General features: G+C 42.1%; 1 protein-coding gene across 2 annotated transcripts in view; it reads left to right on the top strand.

Moving 5' to 3' along the window:
• The window catches only part of LOC124711211 (glucose dehydrogenase [FAD, quinone]), a 476275-nt gene that overhangs the window by 433261 nt on the left and 20784 nt on the right, over window positions 1–22230 (top strand). For both annotated transcript variants that reach the window (XM_047241158.1, XM_047241159.1), the window contains one exon: window positions 18616–18885. In XM_047241158.1, the coding sequence (XP_047097114.1) occupies window positions 18616–18885 (270 nt within the window). The remainder of the gene's footprint in view (window positions 1–18615; window positions 18886–22230) is intronic.

Genomic DNA, 22230 nt, shown 5'->3' with positions numbered 1-22230 from the left:
TACTTGAGCTAAGACCCACGTGTCATTACGAAAGATGCCACAGCCGAATGTTCACCAAACACAATTAGAAATGTCCTTACGTTCTCGATGGCTGTCGTACTGGGCCTTTCCGAATCTGATAACGTTACTGGATGCAAAACGTCGTGAACACAAGCATTCGATAAACCAGTATAGGCGAATGCCGAGTTGGTTCAGCCAGTGAGGCCACTGTCGATTTGCTTCCGAATATTTCTGCCCCGTCTGCTATATTTTATCTTGTAAGGCACCTTGCTGGGGAAGGTTTGATCAATATGTCAGCTGATACATGCATTATAATTACTTGGAAATATTAGCATATCAAAAGTTAGACAGTTAAAAATTAAGGAAACTGATGTCCAGATATTTGATAATTAATTCTTCGAACACAATAATGGGATCCTGTGGCCGCATCTTAGTAAACATTTAATAACGGTACCCTGTGTGAACGCAGATCGTTGAATCTATGAATCTAGCACATGGGTCAGGTGAGGAAACTGAGGATGAATCGTGAAGTAATGAGTAATTGTCGTGAAACTGGCTAACGTACAATATACCATCTGAAGGAATACATAGAACTATTAAAGGTAATATGCAGAGTTATTGAAGGTAATACGTCTCACCTGTTGTGGATTTTGTCAGCAAACTGTTCATGACTTGACAACGCAAATCTTCAGAGTGAGGCTCTGAAACTATAAAATTGTAAACTGACTCGAAATTCGCCACATCTCACGCAGTAGCGACTCAGTCTCACAACAGTGTAGCTGGCGTTGACTGAGGTACAGCGACCTCAAACAATGGCAGCACCTGCCCTCTCTCCTTCGCCTGTGTTGGATGGCCAGAAAATTTTCGAAGTCCTCCAGATGTATTACATCTGCATCTGCTGGTGGCTGAAGCTGATGAAGTTCGCTGAGTAGCAGCAGTGCTCCAAGAAGAGAGGTGAAATGACAAGATCTAAAGCTGAATAACAAGCAAGAAGAAGAAGTGAAGTAAACAGTTTCCTATGTAAGAGCGCCTGACAAAGAAACCCCGCTTGCGACGTATTTTTCTTTTTTTAAAAAAAATCATGCTTGATTTTATTGGCTGGCCTCTGAATCATTCAAGGTTCGACCGACCAAAATGCTCCACAAACAGCACAGGTCCCATTCTATGAGCTATGTTTCACTTGGTTAAGCAATGAGTTCCTTTCTATCGTTTTCCTCTGAGAAAAGTCATTCCTTGCTATTCCTGTCTCTCTCTTCGGCCAATGAGACAGCTGCCATCTGACACTATCGAGCTTCTCTACAAATCTGAAAAAAGTTTAGATGGACTAACGCCCATAGCGCTCGCATCCTTAAACAGAGTTTTTAGTAAGAGCTACATGTTCAGTGGCGTCTCACAGCCTAGTTTGGGGCTCTGTTTTCACCTGCAATATAGCATCTCGAGCGTCAATCCCAAAAGCCGGCTTTCTAGGTTTGGCTGTCAACAGTGCCTTTTTCTAAATATTCCCCCTTACTCCACCACCTAAAAAAATTTGCGCAAGTGGTCGATACAGGATGTTGTAACTGTCTGTCTGCATGGCAGCGCCTTTAGGTGTCACAAAAGTGCGTGTTGGGCCGGGGTGTCGCAATGACTGCCTCACCTCACCGGCCTCCCAAGAAGGACTGAGTATAGTCCCTGAACGTTCTGGCACTTAGCTTTGCATCCGTGTCAATCAGCGCGCTTCAAAAAAATTCTCTTATTTCCAACCAGCATGCAAATGTGTTTTAGTTTACTGCAGAAACTGACAGTCACTCATAAGTTTGACATCAATTCATTCCTCCGACTATAAGTAATTATTGAGGTTGAGGAAACAATTGTACCATGAATTTATGCGACTTTGCATGGTTTTTTGTGACTGTTCCGAAAAACTGACCTGTAACAGTCTCCAGGTTTAAACTACATTGATTCTTTCTGTCATATTCTGTTGTGGAGACACATATACGAAACGACAACATACGCCATGTTTCACTGTAGTCATGAATAATAGTATTTGCATGAGCATGGAGTCATTACAGTGTGCGCCAAACCACTGGCGTCGAAGTTATACGGAAAGTAAAGGATGCTGTACTATTTTGATGTTGGGAAGCAATTGTCGAAAATCAGTGTTACAGGCAGTAAGAGATATTGAATGAGCAGTGTGTGTGTAAGGCAAATGGATTATCAATTCCCAATATTTCACAACAAACCACCGTCAGCCACACTGATATTAGTGGCGCTATATTGAAGGGCAATGCAGTCACCTGCGATGTGACTATGGAGGAATTGCGACATTTTACACTTCACGACTTGTTCAAAGTATTTGATGTGGTGGACATCCGCAATTGAGTAAACTAAGAATCCGATGCAGCAGTAATGAGAATTTATTTATTAAATCCATAACCAGTTTCAGAGCATTAAAGCTAAATTCTGACGTGCTAACAATTCATTAAAAAGTATCATATATGCATGGCGGCCGCGCCGGGCAATATGGAAAGTCAAGCTCACGCGTACCCATGGGTAAGTGACCTGCGAGCAGGCAGCAAGGTACGTCACCGAAGCCAAGAATGAACAATTCCTTCGTTCTGACAAGCGCGGAAGCACGTTGCAGAGAATGCGCTGCATTCCATGGTAATCACACACCCTATTAAGAATCATATACCGCAGCTTGTAATATCCAGGGGAGCTTTACAAGTCACGGTAATTTCAGTAAATATTGTCTTTGGATAGAAGTGTCATTTCTGCAAATGAAGTGACACAATTTCAGAGTGGAATCTTGAAGTAGACCGGTGCGGTAGTGAGAGTTTGGATCGAGGAGGGGGCGGGGGGTGCGGTTTCCAGGGCAATCTGTGCAGTGATGCGAACCGCTGTTTCAAGATGGGTTAGTGGCTAACCCATCAGCCTTGTAAGCAGGGAACCCAAGTTCGACAGCCAGCCTTGATATAAATATTCAGTCGCCGCTTCAGACTGCATACACAAAAGCGTCATTTCTGGTCGTCTTAAGGCCTATTCCTTTCAGTTACCTTCAGCACTATATTGTAACAGTTCTATCTATGTGTGGTCCAAGTTTCATCGTGGTATGTTACTTGGTAGTGACACACCGTGTGAAACTTTGCGTGGATTGGAATCGCGCCACTTGCAATTCTTGTTTATTGTCGCGAAATTTATATATTGTTACTTTAACTACAATAATCCAGTGTGTACATGCTTTACACGCAGTCTGTGCCGTTTGGTGTGATCTGTGGCAATTTTCCTAAGGAAATTCTTTTCTTCCATATACGTGTGCACTCAAATATTAGTTAATATTTACAGTGCGATAACGTCTCACATGACTGCCAATAAAAGTATTGTAGTTAAAGAGACGGAAAGAGAGACAGATTTCGACGATAACTGCGTAACATTTTTGGTCAGCTTTTTATTTTCACATTCCTTAAAAGAGAACATTATATTTTGCGAGAAAAGCCAGAAAAATATACGGCCTGCAACGAGAATCAAACACGTATAGTCCGCAGCCACATCGGCTGAGCACTTTTTCTTCCTTGTCTACGGTAACATTTACGGCTACGTAATTGAGGACGTAATATGCATAAATTTCATTATTTTAAAGTCATATGTCCCGAATGGTAGAAATTTAGTTCGTGTGTTATCCTTTGACATAGTTTTCCCTAAGAAACGAAAAGGAATTATAGTGATCTAAACTATTTCACAGTAGTTAGTTTGGAGTTGCTCTCAAGTGCTGAGCCGAAATTCATCATTGTCGCGAGGTCTGGGCCGCCATGCCGCGGTTCGCGCGGCCACCTCCGTCGGAGGTTTGAGTCCTCCCTTGGGCATGGGTGTTTGTGATGTCCTTAGTGTTTTAAGTTAGATTAAGTAGTGTGTAAGCCTAGGGACCGATGACCTTAGCAGTTTGGTCCCATAGAACTTACCACAAATTTCCAAAGTTCCAGTTTCCGAAGTCCATCGAAATCGACAAAATGCATTTCTGCCCTCTACTGGTGCGGCATTTTTACTGGTCCCGTTGTAGCAACAGTGGTATTAACTTCATTATATAGTGTGACGAAGGGTAAGTGCGGGTTGAGGAACTCATTTATTTGGTGAACATGACTTAGACTTCTCCCAATTTGATAAGCTGTTGCAGGGGCACTGTATCAGGATGATTTTCCTTTTCGTGAAATGCATATAGGCTTCTGACTGCCTTGTAACGTGACACCAACATCTTTCAGGAAAGTGCTTTCTTCTTTATTCTTTGCGTCAAGCAATAACATAAAAGTTTCCAGTGTAGGATCTTGAAATTTGACCCGTATCCGAAAGGTGTTTAACATCAACAGAGAGATGCTGCATTCTGAGAAGCCTCACAAGTCGTCGTTAAATTTAACAGTACTGCTCGGTAACGGTTTTGCGTCACTGCGGTTGCGGTGGCCGTTGCTAATGCGTCCACTAAAAGAAAAACAAACAGTGGCAGTACAGAGAAAGTTTCTACACTGATTGGCTGGGAACGAGTAATGCAAAGAATGACTGTTTCAACACGTCGGCTAATAGTCTGAATGGTCACCTCTGTTGCCTTCTGACATGCAATAAAACAAGAAATAGTGCACCCAATTACATTTAGTGGAGCATGAAGGTTGACTGACAGGAGGGCTGAACTAACCGTGCTTAACCTTTCTCTGCTAAATTCCGGATTATGAAACTAGTGACGTTTCTTTTCCCACTCAGACGCAAGTCGAGGTAACGGGAGTAGGCCACAGAAATTACCAATGATGGAACTGTCATGCGATCAGCAGCATTAGATGAGATGACGTCAGATGAGTGCATACCGTACACCTTTACAGTGATGTGGGGACGGTGTGGATAATGAAATTAGACAGGAGGGAAATAGGACCCGCTGGCCGAGCGGTTCTAGGCGCTTCAGTCCGGAACCGCGCGACTGCTACGGTAGCAGGTTCGAATCCTGCCTCGGGCATAGATGTGTGTGATGTCCTTAGGTTAGCAGTTCTAAGTTCTAGGGGACTGATGACCTCAGATGTTAAGTCCCAAAGTGCTCAGAGCCATTTGAACCATTTGAAATAGGACCACGATCTTCCCAGAAACCTGCTTTGCAATACTGCCACTACGTTATTCAGTTATATCGCAATACTGAAACGTCTGTTACACGGCGGACTACAACACTGCTGTATAATTCTGCGTTTTCTGTATCCAGATTAAAATAATGTGCCGAATCGGTGCTCGATCACAGACCTTCTCCTTTCGTGAGAAAACGCCGCCCCTACAGTTCTAATCAGGCGAGGGGTGCGAGATGTTCGCTCTGGATGAATTGCAAGCTAGGATTAATTGCAAATGGGGCGAGACACTGACCCATAAAATGACGGAAGCAAGTTGGATAGCCTTCCTGCGATAAAGCAGTACCGAGAAATTAAACGCCATCTCATTTTGCCAAAAATAGAAGTTCGGCCATAACGTTGCTATGAAATAATAACAATACATCTGGAAAAATAACAGAAATATTACATCAGGTTACATAGACTTGTTGAGAAAGAAAATACAAGCTACATTTTTTTTAACTGTTCTCGATCCTATAACTGATGAACCCGACTAGAAAATGGTAGGAAGAAGGCGAAACAGAAATGAAATTTTCGTATGCAGATAGTCGTGTGTCTTGTCAGTTGCCTGCATGTGTGAATGGCACGAATGAAACATTACCTAATAGGAGACCTGTATCTATTAATCACCTCTGATTACTCACCTTACCAGTACTTGTGGGTTAGTGCGGAAACACTAAGCATTTTCCCCACAGATGTAATAAGGTATGCTTAACAAGTGGTCTTAGCTACAAAGATATGCATTAAGATGTAAATTTAAGAGATAAATGGTACCCACTATTACCTACATCAAACTGAAAAATAGTGTATCGTTGGAGAACTCAAAGAAGGAGTACTCCTCGCTTATGTTGCTCTGAATTTGCGTAATTCTATGTCAACTGGAGGGATATGGCATAACACGAAACAAAAACAAGGCATGTAAACGGTGCAGAGAATATAAACCCCACTTTAAACCAATCAAACAATAGATACCAAGTTGTAACAACATAGAATCAGCGATACACAAATGCAGTAACGAATTACACAGAATACAGGTGATAGGAGAACCTAGTTCACAAATCTTACTCTTGCAAGTCACTCTCTTACAGAATATCACTAATAGAAAATAACTATCGTTTGCAGTCTGTATAAATTAGAGAGTTACAGAGAAAGGGATCGTATGTGCATCCATTATATTCGCATACATCTTCTTAGTATTGAAGAGGGCAAAAAAAAAAAAATCACAATTCCTTATCACTAGCGTCAGTATTTAAATGACAGTATAATGACTGATCAAGGAAATGATCAATCTATCTAAGTCATATTCTACGGGAAATAACGTGACAAATTAATTGCCTTTGTCGACAAGCAGTGCTTCATTCTCGAACAAAGAGCTTGCCTCCTTGCAAGTTCGGGTCATCAGACTTATCCCGGATCACTCAGCTGACATGAGTATTGTTCAAGTAAGCCAAGAGACCAGGTTCGAAACGTAATTCGGCGCAATGGTGTAGGGTGTCAGAGAACTTGCTTAAAACGTGCATTTCATCGTAGAGCGGAATTATAATATGGACCAATTGTGATCTAGCCCCCATAACGCTTGAAATGTAGATCCAATGTCTCACACGAAAATTTGTTTCATGGCAGGCACTGAAATATGTGTTTTTTTTTTCAATTTTGAATCAGAAAGAGCTTACAATCTCCATTTTTAGACTTTCCTTTCTCTCGTCAATGAATGCCTTCCTCAAAACGGCGAGGCCTGTTGGAACTCATGCGAATCTTTGACTGTCGTAAAAACGAAATCCCACTAGTTTCACACGACGTGCATAAGACTGACAAGGGAACCTCCCCATCGCACCCCCCTCAGATTTAGTTATAAGTTGGCACTGTGGATAGGCCTTGAAAAACTGAACACAGATCAAACGAGAAAACAGGAAGAAGTTGGGTGGAACTATGAAAAAATTAAGCAAAATATACAAACTGAGTAGTCCATGAGCATGATATAAAACAAATAGGATAATGTCCGGTTAGGAGCGCTCTGGTCCCGTGGTTAGCGTGAGCAGCTGCGAAACGAGAGGACCTTGGTTCAAGTCTTCCCTCGAGTGAAAAGTTTGATTTTTTATTTTCAGACAATTATTATCTGTCCGTCAGTCCGTCCTATGCGAGGTAACTGCGCCGTAGTATGGGGACGCTACACCTAAACAAACATCGAAACACACGACTTTGAAACTGTTGCACTCATTTGTTGCAGTTTATGTGACAAACTCTTATGTTTTCATCACTTTTTTGGGAGTGATTATCACATCCACAAGAAAACCTAAATCGGGCAAGGTAGAAGAATCTTTTTACCCATTCACCAAGTGTACAAGTTAGGTGGGTCGACAACATATTCCTGTCATGTGACGCACATGCCGTCACCAGTGTCGTATAGAATATATCAGATGTGTTTTCCTGTGGAGGAATCGGTTGACCTATGACCTTGCGATCAAATGTTTTCGGTTCCCATTGGAGAGGCACGTCCTTTCGTCTACTAATCGCACGGTTTTGCGGTGCCGTCGCAAAACTTAGACACTAAACTTATTACAGTGAACAGAGATGTCAATGAACGAACGGACAGACCATAACTTTGCGAAAATAAAGAAAGTAAACTTTTCACTCGAGGGAATACTTGAACCAAGGTCCTCTCGTTTCGCAGCTGCTCACGCTAACTGGCGCAATTAAAGCTGTGAGGACAGGGCGTGAGTCGTGCTAGGGTAGCTCAGTCGGTAGAGCGCTTGCCCGCGAAAGGCAAATGTTACTGATTTGTTTGATTGATGGGGCTACTAAGTGCTATACCACCTACTGCACTCCCCTGACTTAAGCCCTCGTAAGTTCATCTCGATCTCTCAATTGAAGGAAACACTTCACGGCATTTGCTTCAGAACTGCTACAAATTCGTCGGGCAATAGACCGCGCCTCTCGAACTGTCAACACAACCGGCACTGCTAAGAGTATCCTACGACTTCCACATCGCTGGCAACGGGTTGTACACAATGCTGGTGACTACTCTGAAGGTCAGTAAAACTTTGAAACAGGTATCTATTTTGTACGAACTGTAAATAAATAGTTGCCACTATTAAAGCTCCAACCCTCGTAGATGAAATGTTGTTGGTCGGAAACAACAATAAATATCAGCTTCGAGAGACGGATAGTATTTATTCGTTTCTACAACAGACTTTACATTCACATCTCCTGAAGTGACAAATTCTCTTGTCACTCTGTGGTTCTCTCATGAAATTTAAGGTCCTGATTCTCCTCTACCGTTACCTGCGTTGGTGCCTTTCCCTCTGCGCATAAATGTTCGGAAATTCGGGTGAAATCATCGAGAGTGAATGAAAATTTGTGAGTTCAGGAAGCTTACTGTGACAGAGTAATGGTCACCTAGATAGCTTATGCAGAACTCCATGTCCTGGTCCTGCTTCTTACCTTCTTATGTCATTTTAGATGTCTATTAACATGATCTCTGCGATAAGTGACGAGATGCACGAAATTATATCGGCTTCATGTGAACAGTTAAAATACGGTTCTTCGACTGAGTGATGGTATACGTAAGTTCATAAAACTTTTTGTGAGCGAAGTGCCCGAACTCTTTTTTCTTATTTTTTGTCGTTTATTACGATTCAGTCCTGAACAGCGGAATGGTCTACAAAGATCTTTATCTTTTCTTCATTTCTCAGAACTGCGAAGCTGTAGTTCGAGGCAGCAATATTTAATCTTAGCATTGTATATATTTTTTATTCAGAATAGAGATAAACAATTGCTACCTCAAGAAATCGTAAGCGATTTGCGCGAAACCGACTTCCTTCAAAACTATGTCATAGGTAATTCTGTTTAAAACATAGTCCACCCCGTGTCGGGAAAGGGAATGCGTTGTTTGGAGACATTCGTATTTGTACACACAACGCTCACAGTGATTCCGGTCAGATTTTATAGCATAGTGGCATACGGTATTAAATTCATTCCTGCGGTACTTTGCAGACACTTCCTGCACCAACAGAGCCTAGAGCGTCACGAATGGATGACTACTTCCCACTTCTGCTTTCATAAAAACGCCAACCTCAGATCGATTCTTTCCTCCAGTTGTGCCTGCGGTTGTTTCCTTTCCGCAGCCAGTGGACAAGCTTCCCCTTTCTAACCTAAGAAATATAGGCACTGGCGTCTTTCCAGAAGAGACTCCGTCGCAAGTAAGGAACGATACTAGTTGACGGAAGGTTGCCACTGCGGAAATTATAAACTCTTCTATATTTGACACATAAAAAGACTAAGGCATAGTAATCCAATATAAGAAGCTAGAAAAACATTGCGAATGGGACCCGTAATCCTCAGGTGGTGCAGGTAGTTCATTAAAGTGTTCTCGAGCTTCTTTGAATTAAATTGTCTATAACTGGAATACTCATCACTAATGAAAATCCAGCTTCATAGATATCATGCATCAGATAACACTGACTTGGTGACAACCGACAATGCATACGTCAGTGTTGTTGTCTTCAGTTCAAAGACTGGTTCGATGCAGCTCTCCATGCAACTCTATCCTGCGCAAGCCTCTTCATTTCCGAGTAACTACTGCAGCCTACATCCCTATGAATCTACGTACTGCGTTCATCTCTTGGTGTTCGTCTACGATTTTTAACCTCCGCGCTTTCCTCCAGTGCTAAGCTGATGATCCCTTGATGCTTCAGAATGTGTCCTATGACCAATTCCTTCTTGTAGTCATATTGTGCCACAGATTTCTCTGCTCCCCAATTTTATTCAGTAACTCCTCATTGGCTTCGTGATCTACCCACCTAATCTTTAGCATTCTTCCGTACCACCACATTTGAAAATCTTCTATTCTTTTCTTGTCTAAACTTTTTATCGTCCATGTTTTACTTCCATACATGGCTACGGTTCATACAAATACTTTCAGAAAAGACTTCCTGATCGTTAAATCTATACTAAATGTTGACAAATTTCTCTTCTTTTCTTGGAATTGCCAGTCCACATTCATTATGCCCCTGCTTCGACCATATCCGTTGATATGGCTTTCTAAAACAGAAAAAAATGCTGCTAGACACTGCCTGACAAAAATTAGGAACAAAGTTGGTTAATCTTGAACGCCAGCTCAGTTCGACGGAAATGATACAGATATTCGGTTATGATATTGCTATGAAATCATCACGACATACATTTGTAATGGCTGAGAGAACAGAAATTGGTTGGGAAAACAAGTCCATGTAACGTCTTTCATTTAACTGTTCCCAGCATTGCAACTGATGTACCAGACAGAGAATAGCTACAAAGAAGTAGAAACATGGAACTGAAATTTTCATATACAGAAAATAGGGCTGTTGCCTGAATGGTTATATGGCATGAATCAAACATTGATGTCCATGGGTGGATCGGTTCAAAATTGTTGGGCGCTTAATAACGTGATCATCAGCGCCCATTCTCAAGATGGTAGTACATTTTACAAGTAAGAAACGCTTATCTATTAATAACTTGTGATTATTAATATTTGGTAGCAGCATTCATTTGCGTACGCTGAACGATAATGGAGCTTGCATGTACATTAAAACAACGATAACAGAAAATCAGGATGCCTCCAAGGTTCCACTAAATGTAGACAAGCTCTCTGTTGATGGATTAAAACAGCCGACACTGTAACGACCTATAATGTCCTGCCCGGACGAGTAACTCGCTAAAAAAATTCCGTTCGAAGGGCAAGGAGCTAAGTTCGAGTCCCGACCCATTCCTCAGTTTCAGCCTGTCAAAAACGTTTCAAGATTAATATTCCACTCATAGAAAAAGAGACTTCTTCGAAATGTCAAAAGTGCTTCTCGCTCAGAAATGAGTTTCAACGCCACAGATGTCGGAACATAAGAAAGCAAGGAGATTCCTAGTAGTCATCAGGAAGACAGAAGACCTGAAATCAAATACGATCACATGTGGCCGGAACCAAAAAGAAACTCTTCAGAACCTTCTTTTGTACGCTAGTAAGAAGAGTGGCTGTCGTAACCGGCGATCTTCTGCCTACTTTTTAAAATGTTCTGCCAGCATTCGACAGACCAAGATAAGGAAGGAAGGTAGACTAGGGCTTTGCACCCCGTCGACGAAGTTGGACGGATTGCAAGATATAGTTGTGGAAGTGCCGAAAGGCGTGACCCGTTCCAAGAAACGTCCGTGATTTGTCCTTAACAGACTTAAGGAAACCACAGAAAACCTTAATCTTGATGGTCCGATATGGAACTACGAGCGAGGTGGCACTGGGGTTACGTCACGACTCGTATTCAGAACGATGTCAGTTCAAATCGCCACCAGGGGACACAGAGCTGGATTTCCCGTGATCTCCCGAAATCATTTAAGGAAAATGCTGTGAGGGTTCCTTTGAAACGGCAATTCCGATTTCGTTCCCCACTCCAGGCTTGTGTTGCTTCTCTAATTATAATGTCGACGACTTGACCTCAAAATCTGATCTTCCTTTTTTAAAGGTAAATTAAGTCCCGATTTCTGCACTTGCGATTCCAGTGTTTTAACCCATGCGCCGCGTTACCCAGTCGTGCTTTTGATTCAACTTATCGGTAATGGAATGTAGTCGAATTAAATCAGAAGCGCTGAGGGAACTAGATTCGGTAGTGAGACCTAAAAGTTGTACGTAAGTTTTGCTCTTTGGGCAGCAAATTAACTGATAATCGCTGAATTAGAGAGGATATTAAATGTAGGGCAACAATGGCCAGAAAGATGGGAAATTTTTTAAACATCGGATAAAAATTTGACTGTTAGGAAATGTTTCCTAGAGGTATAAAGGGAATCAAAGGAAAACGAGGCACATGGAAAAAAGTAAGTAAAATGTTTATTTACGTATGGTTTTGGATATCGTCCGCCTTTAGCAAAACACAATTTTGTTTTTTAACCCAAACATCTTTCACTGTAGTTGCATCATCTTCTGTGGGCTTTTATTTTTCATCTGTTAAAGATAAAGAGCGTTCTTTGCTGTCTGTATCAATGTAGCTATTAGTTTTTAAATCGTAATTACAGATATTTGAAAAAAAACACTTAAATTATGAATTGATACCTTTTTACCACATGGTGTGGTTTTCCTGATTTGTTGTGTTTCTGCAGTGACCGTTTTGTTCCACATCAGAAAAACCACACCATGTGGTAAAAAGGTATCAATTCATAATTTAAGTGTTTTTTTTAAATATCTGTATTTACGATTTAAAAACTAATAGGTTCATGTATACAAACAATGAAGAACACTCTTTATGTCTAACAGCTGAAAAATAAAAGCCCACTGAAGATGCTGCAGCTGCAGTGAAACATGTTTGGGTTACAAAACAAAATTGTGTTTTGCTGAAGGTGGACCCTATCCAAATACACTCCTGGAAATGGAAAAAAGAACACATTGACACCGGTGTGTCAGACCCACCATACTTGCTCCGGACACTGCGAGAGGGCTGTACAAGCAATGATCACACGCACGGCACAGCGGACACACCAGGAACCGCGGTGTTGGCCGTCGAATGGCGCTAGCTGCGCAGCATTTGTGCACCGACGCCGTCAGTGTCAGCCAGTTTTCCGTGGCATACGGAGCTCCATCGCAGTCTTTAACACTGGTAGCATGCCGCGACAGCGTGGACGTGAACCGTATGTGCAGTTGACGGACTTTGAGCGAGTGCGTATAGTGGGCATGCGGGAGGCCGGGTGGACGTACCGCCGAATTGCTCAACACGTGGGGCGTGAGGTCTCAACAGTACATCGATGTTGTCGCCAGTGGTCGGCGGAAGGTGCACGTGCCCATCGACCTGGGACCGGACCGCAGCGACGCACGGATGCACGCCAAGACCGTAGGATCCTACGCAGTGCCGTAGGGGACCGTACCGCCACTTCCCAGCAAATTAGGGACACTGTTGCTCCTGGGGTATCGGCGAGGACCATTCGCAACCGTCTCCATGAAGCTGGGCTACGGTCCTGCACACCGTTAGGCCGTCTTCCACTCACGCCCCAACATCGTGCAGCCCGCCTCCAGTCGTGTCGCGACAGGCGTGAATGGAGGGACGAATGGAGACGTGTCGTCTTCAGCGATGAGAGTCGCTTCTGCCTTGGTGCCAATGATGGTCGTATGCGTGTTTGGCGCTGTGCAGGTGAGCGCCACAATCAGGACTGCATACGACCGAGGCACACAGGGCCAACACCCGGCATCATGGTGTGGGGAGCGATCTCCTACACTGGCCGTACACCACTGGTGATCGTCGAGGGGACACTGAATAGTGCACGGTACATCCAAACCGTCGTCGAACCCATCGTTCTACCATTCCTAGACCGGCAAGGGAACTTGCTGTTCCAACAGGACAATGCACGTCCGCATGTATCCCGTGCCACCCAACGTGCTCTAGAAGGTGTAAGTCAACTACCCTGGCCAGCAAGATCTCCGGATCTGTCCCCCATTGAGCATGTTTGGGACTGGATGAAGCGTCGTCTCACGCGGTCTGCACGTCCAGCACGAACGCTGGTCCAACTGAGGCGCCAGGTGGAAATGGCATGGCAAGCCGTTCCACGAGACTACATCCAGCATCTCTACGATCGTCTCCATAGGAGAATAGCAGCCTGCATTGCTGCGAAAGGTGGATATACACTGTGCTAGTGCCGACATTGTGCATGCTCTGTTGCCTGTGTCTATGTGCCTGTGGTTCTGTCAGTGTGATCATGTGATGTATCTGACCCCAGGAATGTGTCAATAAAGTTTCCCCTTCCTGGGACAATGAATTCACGGTGTTCTTATTTCAATTTCCAGGAGTGTATATACGTATTGTTAAAGCAAACAATGAAAAAAAGAGCTTCAACCCCAAGATGAAAATGTTTATTATTGAAACGGGCGTAGGTACACTAAAGCAGCTTAACACGCTGTTGAGCGGTAGGTCTGGACCAGGAGGCAAGAAAACAGCATTCACAGTTGACAACATGCACTATCTTTTATTTAAATAAAAGTTAACAACTTATGACATCTGTAGAATAGCTTTTGATAACAAGTAAGAACTTAAACAGCTTCTCGAATATTAACTAGAAAATTAGATCAGCAATTGACGTCAGCAAAAGATCTTTTAAAAAAATTAAGAAACTAAGCAATTTATCAAACATTGATAGGTATCTAAAGTCAGCCAAGCTGCATATTAATAATCGAAACCATAACATTTACAAAAATTTTCAATTGACTTTTAAATATAATATCTGAAATGATTGCCGCAGATTTGTTAACAACAATAGTACCATAAGCAATGCGTCACGTCCGTTGGTGACATAAGTTCAGAACCAGGAGATGTTATAAAGATACAATTCACCACCGCGACAGGCATGATAACCCGACGGATAGGATGGGCGGTGTGAACTCGCCACCCACGGGTGTGCTGGTGGATGGGGCGGGTCCCGTACAACGTGAACTACAACACACTAAGAACTAAGCTTAGGAAATAGTAACAGTGGACTGCTTACAAAGAGCGGCACATATTTAGAGCCAAACATAATTAAATGAACAAACATCTACACAATCAGCGAATATGGCGATAAGCAACAAAGCGCTTGACAACTGGGAGAAAACCACTAAGACTTACGTGCCCCCAAAATTAACTGGTAAACAATAACTTGTACTAATTATGCAGCAGGACAATCATTGCACATTCTTTTGAAATGGAGGAAAATTCAAACTCACTGACTTCTAACATGTTTTGCAGAAGACACTAGCTATAAGCAACGATCAGGTAACTCTTACTAACGTAAACTTCAAATAGCTAAGCAACCGAATCTCAGATGTCAAACTTCGTTTGATAGGCTGCCCATAATAACTATAGTGGAACGGTACATATCGTTTTAGCAGAATTTACTATAGAAAAGCTCAGGGAGGGTCAACTAACAACCCCACCAAAATGTTTCACAGATAATTAAAATAATTACAGTGAAAAGGCACTCTGATTAAGTTAGACTCACCCCACTAAAATGTTTTACAAGTGCTTAACTAAAATGATTACTCCGAAAGACAATCTGATTAAGTTAGACTTCATTGTGCTTAAAAGGAAGAAAAAAGACAGTTCAGCCCTCAACATGGTCCACGGCAACATGACCAATTTAAACAGGCAGTTCTGATGAATATACCTCCATTATCTCTGTAACACAGACCACGCAACTTCCACATACTTCACAAACAGGTACTGCCAACGTCTGTGATGAAACGGAGTCGCTTCCATTAAGTAAAACTTCAGTTCTTTCGGGATGAACACCCCTAAACAACAGACGCAGCAGACCTTCAGGGAAGGAGAAACTAGTCGCAGCACTACGACTACAAAACGAGGCGCAAAAGTTACAGAAAGAATCTCATCAAAATATTTGATGAACCGGTAGCGAAATGGCTCTACCGATCTCCACACTCTCGCATAAACGAATTTCCAGAGTCCCATCAGCACCACAGCCAACCAAAAACACCATCTTCGCGGGATGAGGTCTGTGCTCTGCAAGCTTCAGACAGCGAAGGTAAACCAGCCTCACACCCTGTAAATGCTCCATCCGATTCCACCCGCTGATTCTGTCAAGGTTTGTGCCGGTCAAATCTCCTCGCCTGGAGAGCCACCAAACATCGGGCCACGCTACTGCGATCTTTGGATTCACTGACTGATGTGAGCTAAAGTATTACTGTGAAACAAAACGGCCAATGCCTTCGCCGAAAAATGTTTGGAATTGCCTACGGAACCATGATTCCACCCACGCATGCACCTCTTCGTCCAAAGCAACTCGACGTCGGGGCTCCAAAAATGTGTAAATCGTATGTGGAGGGATCCAGACGGCATGGAGGATGTGTAAGGGCTACCCAGCGAAAGTTCTGCAGCGTTGTCGAAACAAACCTGGCAACATGTGGGTGGACATTTAACCTTGCACGCAAGTGAACCGCGTACGAGGAACATTTTAGACAAGAAGAAAATAGAAAAATTTGAAATGTGATGCTGTAGAAGAATGCTGAAGATTAAGTGGGTAAATCGTGTAACTAATGAGAAGGTACTGAGTGGGAAAAAGCAGTTTGTCGCACAACTTGACTATAATTCGGGATCGGTTGACAGGACACATTCTGAGATATCAAAGAAACACAAATGTAGTACTGAAGGGAAATGTGGGGAGACCAGAGAATGGAATACCGCAAGCAAGTTCAGATGAATGAGGGTTGCAATAGTTGACAAGACATGCAGAGGGTAGAGAGCGTGGATAGGTACATCAAACCAGCATTCGGACTGAAGACAACAACTGCAACAACAATGTATATCTTTACACTTTATATGTATTAATCAGATATTTGACTGCCCATAAGGTTAATATTTAAATTATGTTTTTATTTACAGTGGTAGTTTTATGGTAGCCGAACTAAAATTGTTTTCAATATCTGATGGATCAAGGATGTGTTTAGTATGACACATACCACATACAATACTTTGAAAAAGGCTTCTTTGACAATGATAGCATAAAAAATACGCGTCACGAACAGCTTATTTAGCCAACTGCTCCCGTAATTCGCTCCGCTTTATGCCTACTAATGTGCAGACGTGATTCTACAAAAATAGATTTCTTATTTTTGTATCCTCTCAAAAGAGAGTTTTTCACGAATGAATGAAACTAAAAAATGACTTGCCCGAGGGGATTATTAAAGCCAACATGTTAAAGAAGGAAATTATACCGTACACGATGTACGTTAATGGATTATTTAGGTAGCGAAATCTGATAAATGTAGTAGTCAGTCCAAAGGTTTGTTTGAACATCGGAGTGTATTACTGCTCATAGTGCAATTGAAAGTGATATTTCCTAGCCTTTTCCAGTCAGTTATATGGAGGGGCCTACCAGTTAACGAGATCTCCGAATCAATGTGAATTTTAGCAGATTTCATTTACGTCGCATATAATTCATTGTTAGAAGTGAAAGAAGCGATAAGTCTCAGAAAATATCCTGATACGGTGTGGGAATCGAACACCAGGCGTTTGACCCTGTTTTCAAACACGGACTGTGTGATACTGAGCCACAGAAGAATGGAGACCCAAGAAGTGTAACGAACGTTAGCAGTAAGTACCTTTGTCATTCAACATCATACTTTTTACAGTATACCTCCAAAATCTGTGATGGATATGTAATCTTTAATGTTGTTCAGCATCTTTCTTCTTTATGGAGAGACATCGACATTTTTACCAGACAGATAAGTGGGAAAACACGAACAGAGTAATTCCAAGACAGAGTTATCGTCACAGTCGTGATGATTTTAGGAATTGAGTGTTTACATGATGTGGTTAGCGTAGCAGGGATGGAAATATTACGGTTGAAAATCTTGCGGCCTATTGAAACCGTGTTCGAACGGACATTCTTGGTAAACCCACCATTTCATCCAAGTCTACGGCGAACATTGTGGAGGAAATCTTGACTTCGATCCATTGAACGCAGTGGCTCACTTCGAGCTAAGAACTTCAGGTAATTTTAATAAGTCAGGACTTTAAACATGACTGAAACAGAAACTGTTGAAATTCTTCACGGTAAATGATGACAGCCAAAACAGTTGCAGGGTAAAGATTTATTAAAATTCCTGACCACGGTTTCAGTGTATCTAATTATACCTTCATCAGAAGTAAAATACACAAATTACATCCTGCAATGGAGATTCATAAAACAATTGACGCCTTTGGCACAATTGTTTTATGAATCTGCATTTGCAGGATGTAATTTCTGATGAAGGTATATTTAGATATACCGAAACCGTGGTCAAGAATTTAAAATATTTTTACCCTGCAACTGTTTTGGCTGTCATCATTTACCGTGAATTTTAATAAACGTGACGTGTGCAACGCAAATGTGTATGAGAGATGAATGAATAGTGTAGTATCATTTACGGCACAACGAGCTAACCTGATTGTAAAAACCTGTGTAGAAATGGGCAGTGCACGGAGCGTAAAAATACCTTACGAAACTAGAGCAGTAAATAACTAACATGCACCTGATGTATGAATTAATTAACCTATAATTATTAAATTTTTAACAGAATGAGATTTTCACTCTGCAGCGGAGTGTCCGCTGATATGAAACTTCCTGGCAGATTAAAACTGTGTGCCCGACCAAGACTCGAACTCGGGACCTTTGCCTTTCGCGGGCAAGTGCTCTACCATCTGAGCTACCGAGAACGACTCACAGCCGCTCCTCACAGCTTTACTTCTGCCCGTATCTCGTCTCCTACCTTCCAAACTTTACAGAAGCTCTCCTGCGAACCTTGCAGAACTAGCACTCCTGAAAGAAAGGATACTGCGGAGACATGGCTTAACCACAGCCTGGGGGATGTTTCCAGAATGAGATTTTCACTCTGCCGCGGAGTGTGCGCTGATATGAAACTTCCTGGCAGATTAAAACTGCCAGGAAGGTTCATTAAATTTTTAAGTTGACAGGTGTGTTATGGTTGTAAAGATAACCTTAGGATGAATTGACGAACAACGAAAATTTGTGTTCGCAGGCTGGCCGCGAGCTGGGGTTCCAGGTTCGCGACCTGAACGGCGCCTTCCACACGGGCTTCGCCATTGCGCAGACGACCTCGCGCAACGGCAGCCGGCTGTCGACGGCCAAGGCGTTCCTGCGGCCCAACCGCAACAGGCCCAACCTGCACATCATGCTCAACACGACCGTCACCAGGGTCCTCATCAACGAGTCGTCGCGAGAGGCCTACGGCGTCGAGGTCATCCGCGGCGACACGGGCCGCCGAGACCGCATCTTCGCCCGCAGCGAGGTCAGTGCCGCCTGGACACATTCCCTCCGTACCAACATACGCTGTCCGTCTCTGGCCCTAATAACTAACGTAGGAAGCAAGAACATAATGATTCATTCATCTTGGTACTTCTGTGATCGTTACTATGCTTTTACCTGTATCATATGAAGGTCTTATTTCAGTAGTGGTACAGGTCCATTTTTGTTCATTCTGAGATACAGAGTCCTAAAGTTAAATGAGCGCTGAAAAATCTGCATTTGAGATACCAGAAATGTTCAGGTATATGTACTTCATATGTTTTGTGAAGACTGTTGTTGTTAATCCAAACTGGTACCATTAATTTCTTCTCTGGTGTTATTAAAGACATTTCTTGAGGCCCTTCGCTTAGTAGGGGAACATCTAGGTGACTGAAAGGTTGACACCCACAACTGCAACATTGGGAAGTTCAGGCAGATTTCAGTACAGACAGTGTAAAAATAAAGCTATTACTCCATGTATTTTTTCTTAGGAACGCTATACTATATTACAGTTGTCACTGTTTCAATAACTCTCTCGCATTTCTATTTCTCGTGGTCTGCAGCATTGTATATATCTTGTAAGGACATTATGTATTGAAAAACCAATTACGCTGCTATAATTTTTGTTGAGCTGTTCTCATTGCTGTGAGGTCATTTCGAACCCCATGGTCTTTTTAACGCTATTTGCAAAAAATTCAGTCCTGAAACAAACATTTTTGTGACTTACAAATTATTTTACAATCCTGAATTACTTACATCCGTAGCACATCGTTATTGCTGGTGCTGTCGAAATGTTATTATAGGTGGAGATTGTACTAACCCTCCCTTTATGCATATACTGCACGATGTTGTTGCAGATGCCAGACTGAGATTCATTGGAAGAATCCTAAGGAAATGCAATCCGAAAACAAAGGAAGGAGGATACCGTACGCTTGTTCGCCCACTTCGTGAATACTGTTCAGCAGTGTGGAATCCGTACCAGGTAGGGTTGATAGAAGAGATAGAGAAGATCCAACGGAGAGCAGCGCGCTTCGTTACAGGATCATTTAGTAATCGCGAAATCGTTACAGAGATGATAGATAAACTCCAGTGGAAGACTCTGCAGGAGAGACGCTCAGTGGCTCGGTACGGGCTTTTGTTGAAGTTTCGAGAACATACCTTCAACGAGGAGTCAAGCAGTATATTTCTCCTTCCTACTGATTTGTCAACTGTTACAATCTTTGTTTTGTTTACTGGAATTATCGTTACTTCTCCGATTTATTTCATGGGTTTGCGAGTAGATATAAACTTTTTTTCTGTTTATTGGTACTATGATAACGTCTCGGTTATTAATATGTGGATTTATATGATTTTGTCATCCTTGTTTTGTTTACTGGTGCTGTTATGTTTGCTTAATTTATTTACCAGTGATCGATTTCGATGGTTTCAATAAATTTGTCGACGTAGTTTTTATGTTTTAATTCACTATGTGTATTCAAGATTTTGTTGGGAACGGAAAATCACCGTGTAAACTAATTAGGACGCGCCATAGATATGTAATACATAGCATCGAAGGGCCCGAAACTAAATCTTCTGGTACAAATAGAAATATACACTCATGCGCACAAATATCACTTCAAAATATTAAATTTACAAAATGAATTAAAACATGAAAACTATATCGACAACGTAATTGAAATCATCGAAATCGATCATGAGTAAATAAATTAACCACAGATAACACACAAGTAAACAAAACAAAGATAACGAAATCATGCAAATCCACAGACCGATAACCGAGACGTAATCATAGTACCAATGAAGAGAACAAAGATTTCCAAAGATAGTAACATCTTGCAAACCCGTAGAATAACAATCCAGAAATGTAACTATACTATATCGTTAAAAGCTGTCGAAAGAAGGTTTCAAATACAATAATAATAGACCATCTCAAAAAGAGTGCGCAGTCCTTGCATAAACTGAAGGTTAATACATCTCCCCCTATAACAACATTTCTACAGAATCAGCAGGAACCATGTGCTAAGGATGTAAATAATTCAAAATCGTAACATAATTTGCAAGTCACGAAAATGTACATAAAAATGTTTGTTTCAGAATGTTTTGCAGATAACTTGAAAATTAGTATGGGGCTCGAAATGATCTTATACGAGCTCAATGGAAACGTTATAGCAGCCTAATTGGTTTCTCTATATATAATGTCTTTACAAAACTTTCTAATTAAAGCATCACAACGCTTCTCGCCGACATACTATAATTATCAAATGCCTTATTCTTTCTTTACACTCGCGTGCTAAATACGTACTGCACATTAAGTAATTGTTACATCGTTATGGCGGCGTGTAGCGGCACCAGTGACGCCGGAGAGAACATAAAAAGCTCTCGGTTGAAGGCACTGCCAGTCCATCAATGTCACGACTCATGATGCCACCGCGATACGTGGTATGTACAATGCCCCTTACGTCAAACTGCGGATAAGAGGTTGAGCGAAGGCGACGCTCTGTCGTGATGAAAGTCTCCGTCCTCATTTCACTCCTGTGTGTATTTTACGTTATTAAAATATCCAAGTCACCCCCGGTAAGAAGAAAGATAAAAAATCCCTCTAATGATGCCGAAACTTCAGTGAAACATGTCTGGCAGATAAAAGAAAAGATGAAAAGTTGTGTTTTGTTCAAGGCGGACACTTTACAAAAACAAAACTATATCTTGGTTTTTAATAATAATAGCGTTTGTCTATTTTCATAGGAACGAAACAGCTGTTGTGACTGGGTCTCTTTTGCTACAGTTGGGTAGTTGTTCTCGCATTAACAGCTGTACAACGCAGCTTTACGTTATTTTCGTATAAAATTTTGTGTTCGCGAAAATACTCTATATCTCAGGTAATGATAACCTTACGAAGTTTATCTTTATACCACCACGTACTGCTATGTATTTCGTTCTTGAGGTATATTAACACATCGACATTCATGCCGCAGTCGCGTAGTACGGCGCAAGTTCACGCGTTGAGAGTGGGTAAAATTGCGCGGTAGTTAACCCTGGGGACAGACGCTGGGGTCTACTGCACCCCAGCCACATTTCCTTTCTTAATTACACGTATTTTTAACTGCAGCAAATGACGGACAGCATGTAAGCTAGATTGGTAGCGCTGCCCTGAGAAGCCAATATGTTGTTGATCGATAGTTGGTAAGGAGTTGGCTGCACCCAATTGCATGTTCCGTGATCAGGTGTGCGTTTCCGACACGCAGGATGACAGCAGAAAAACCATGCCAAGAAGACGCAACTCCTGCGCCAGCAAAAATGGTAATAAAAAAAACCAAAGAACACCAGCACTTCATGTGACAGAAGCAGCTGT

Source organism: Schistocerca piceifrons, chromosome 8 (genome assembly GCF_021461385.2).
Source record: "Schistocerca piceifrons isolate TAMUIC-IGC-003096 chromosome 8, iqSchPice1.1, whole genome shotgun sequence".
Taxonomy (NCBI): domain Eukaryota; kingdom Metazoa; phylum Arthropoda; class Insecta; order Orthoptera; family Acrididae; genus Schistocerca; species Schistocerca piceifrons.
This window is presented reverse-complemented; position numbering and strand designations above follow the sequence as displayed.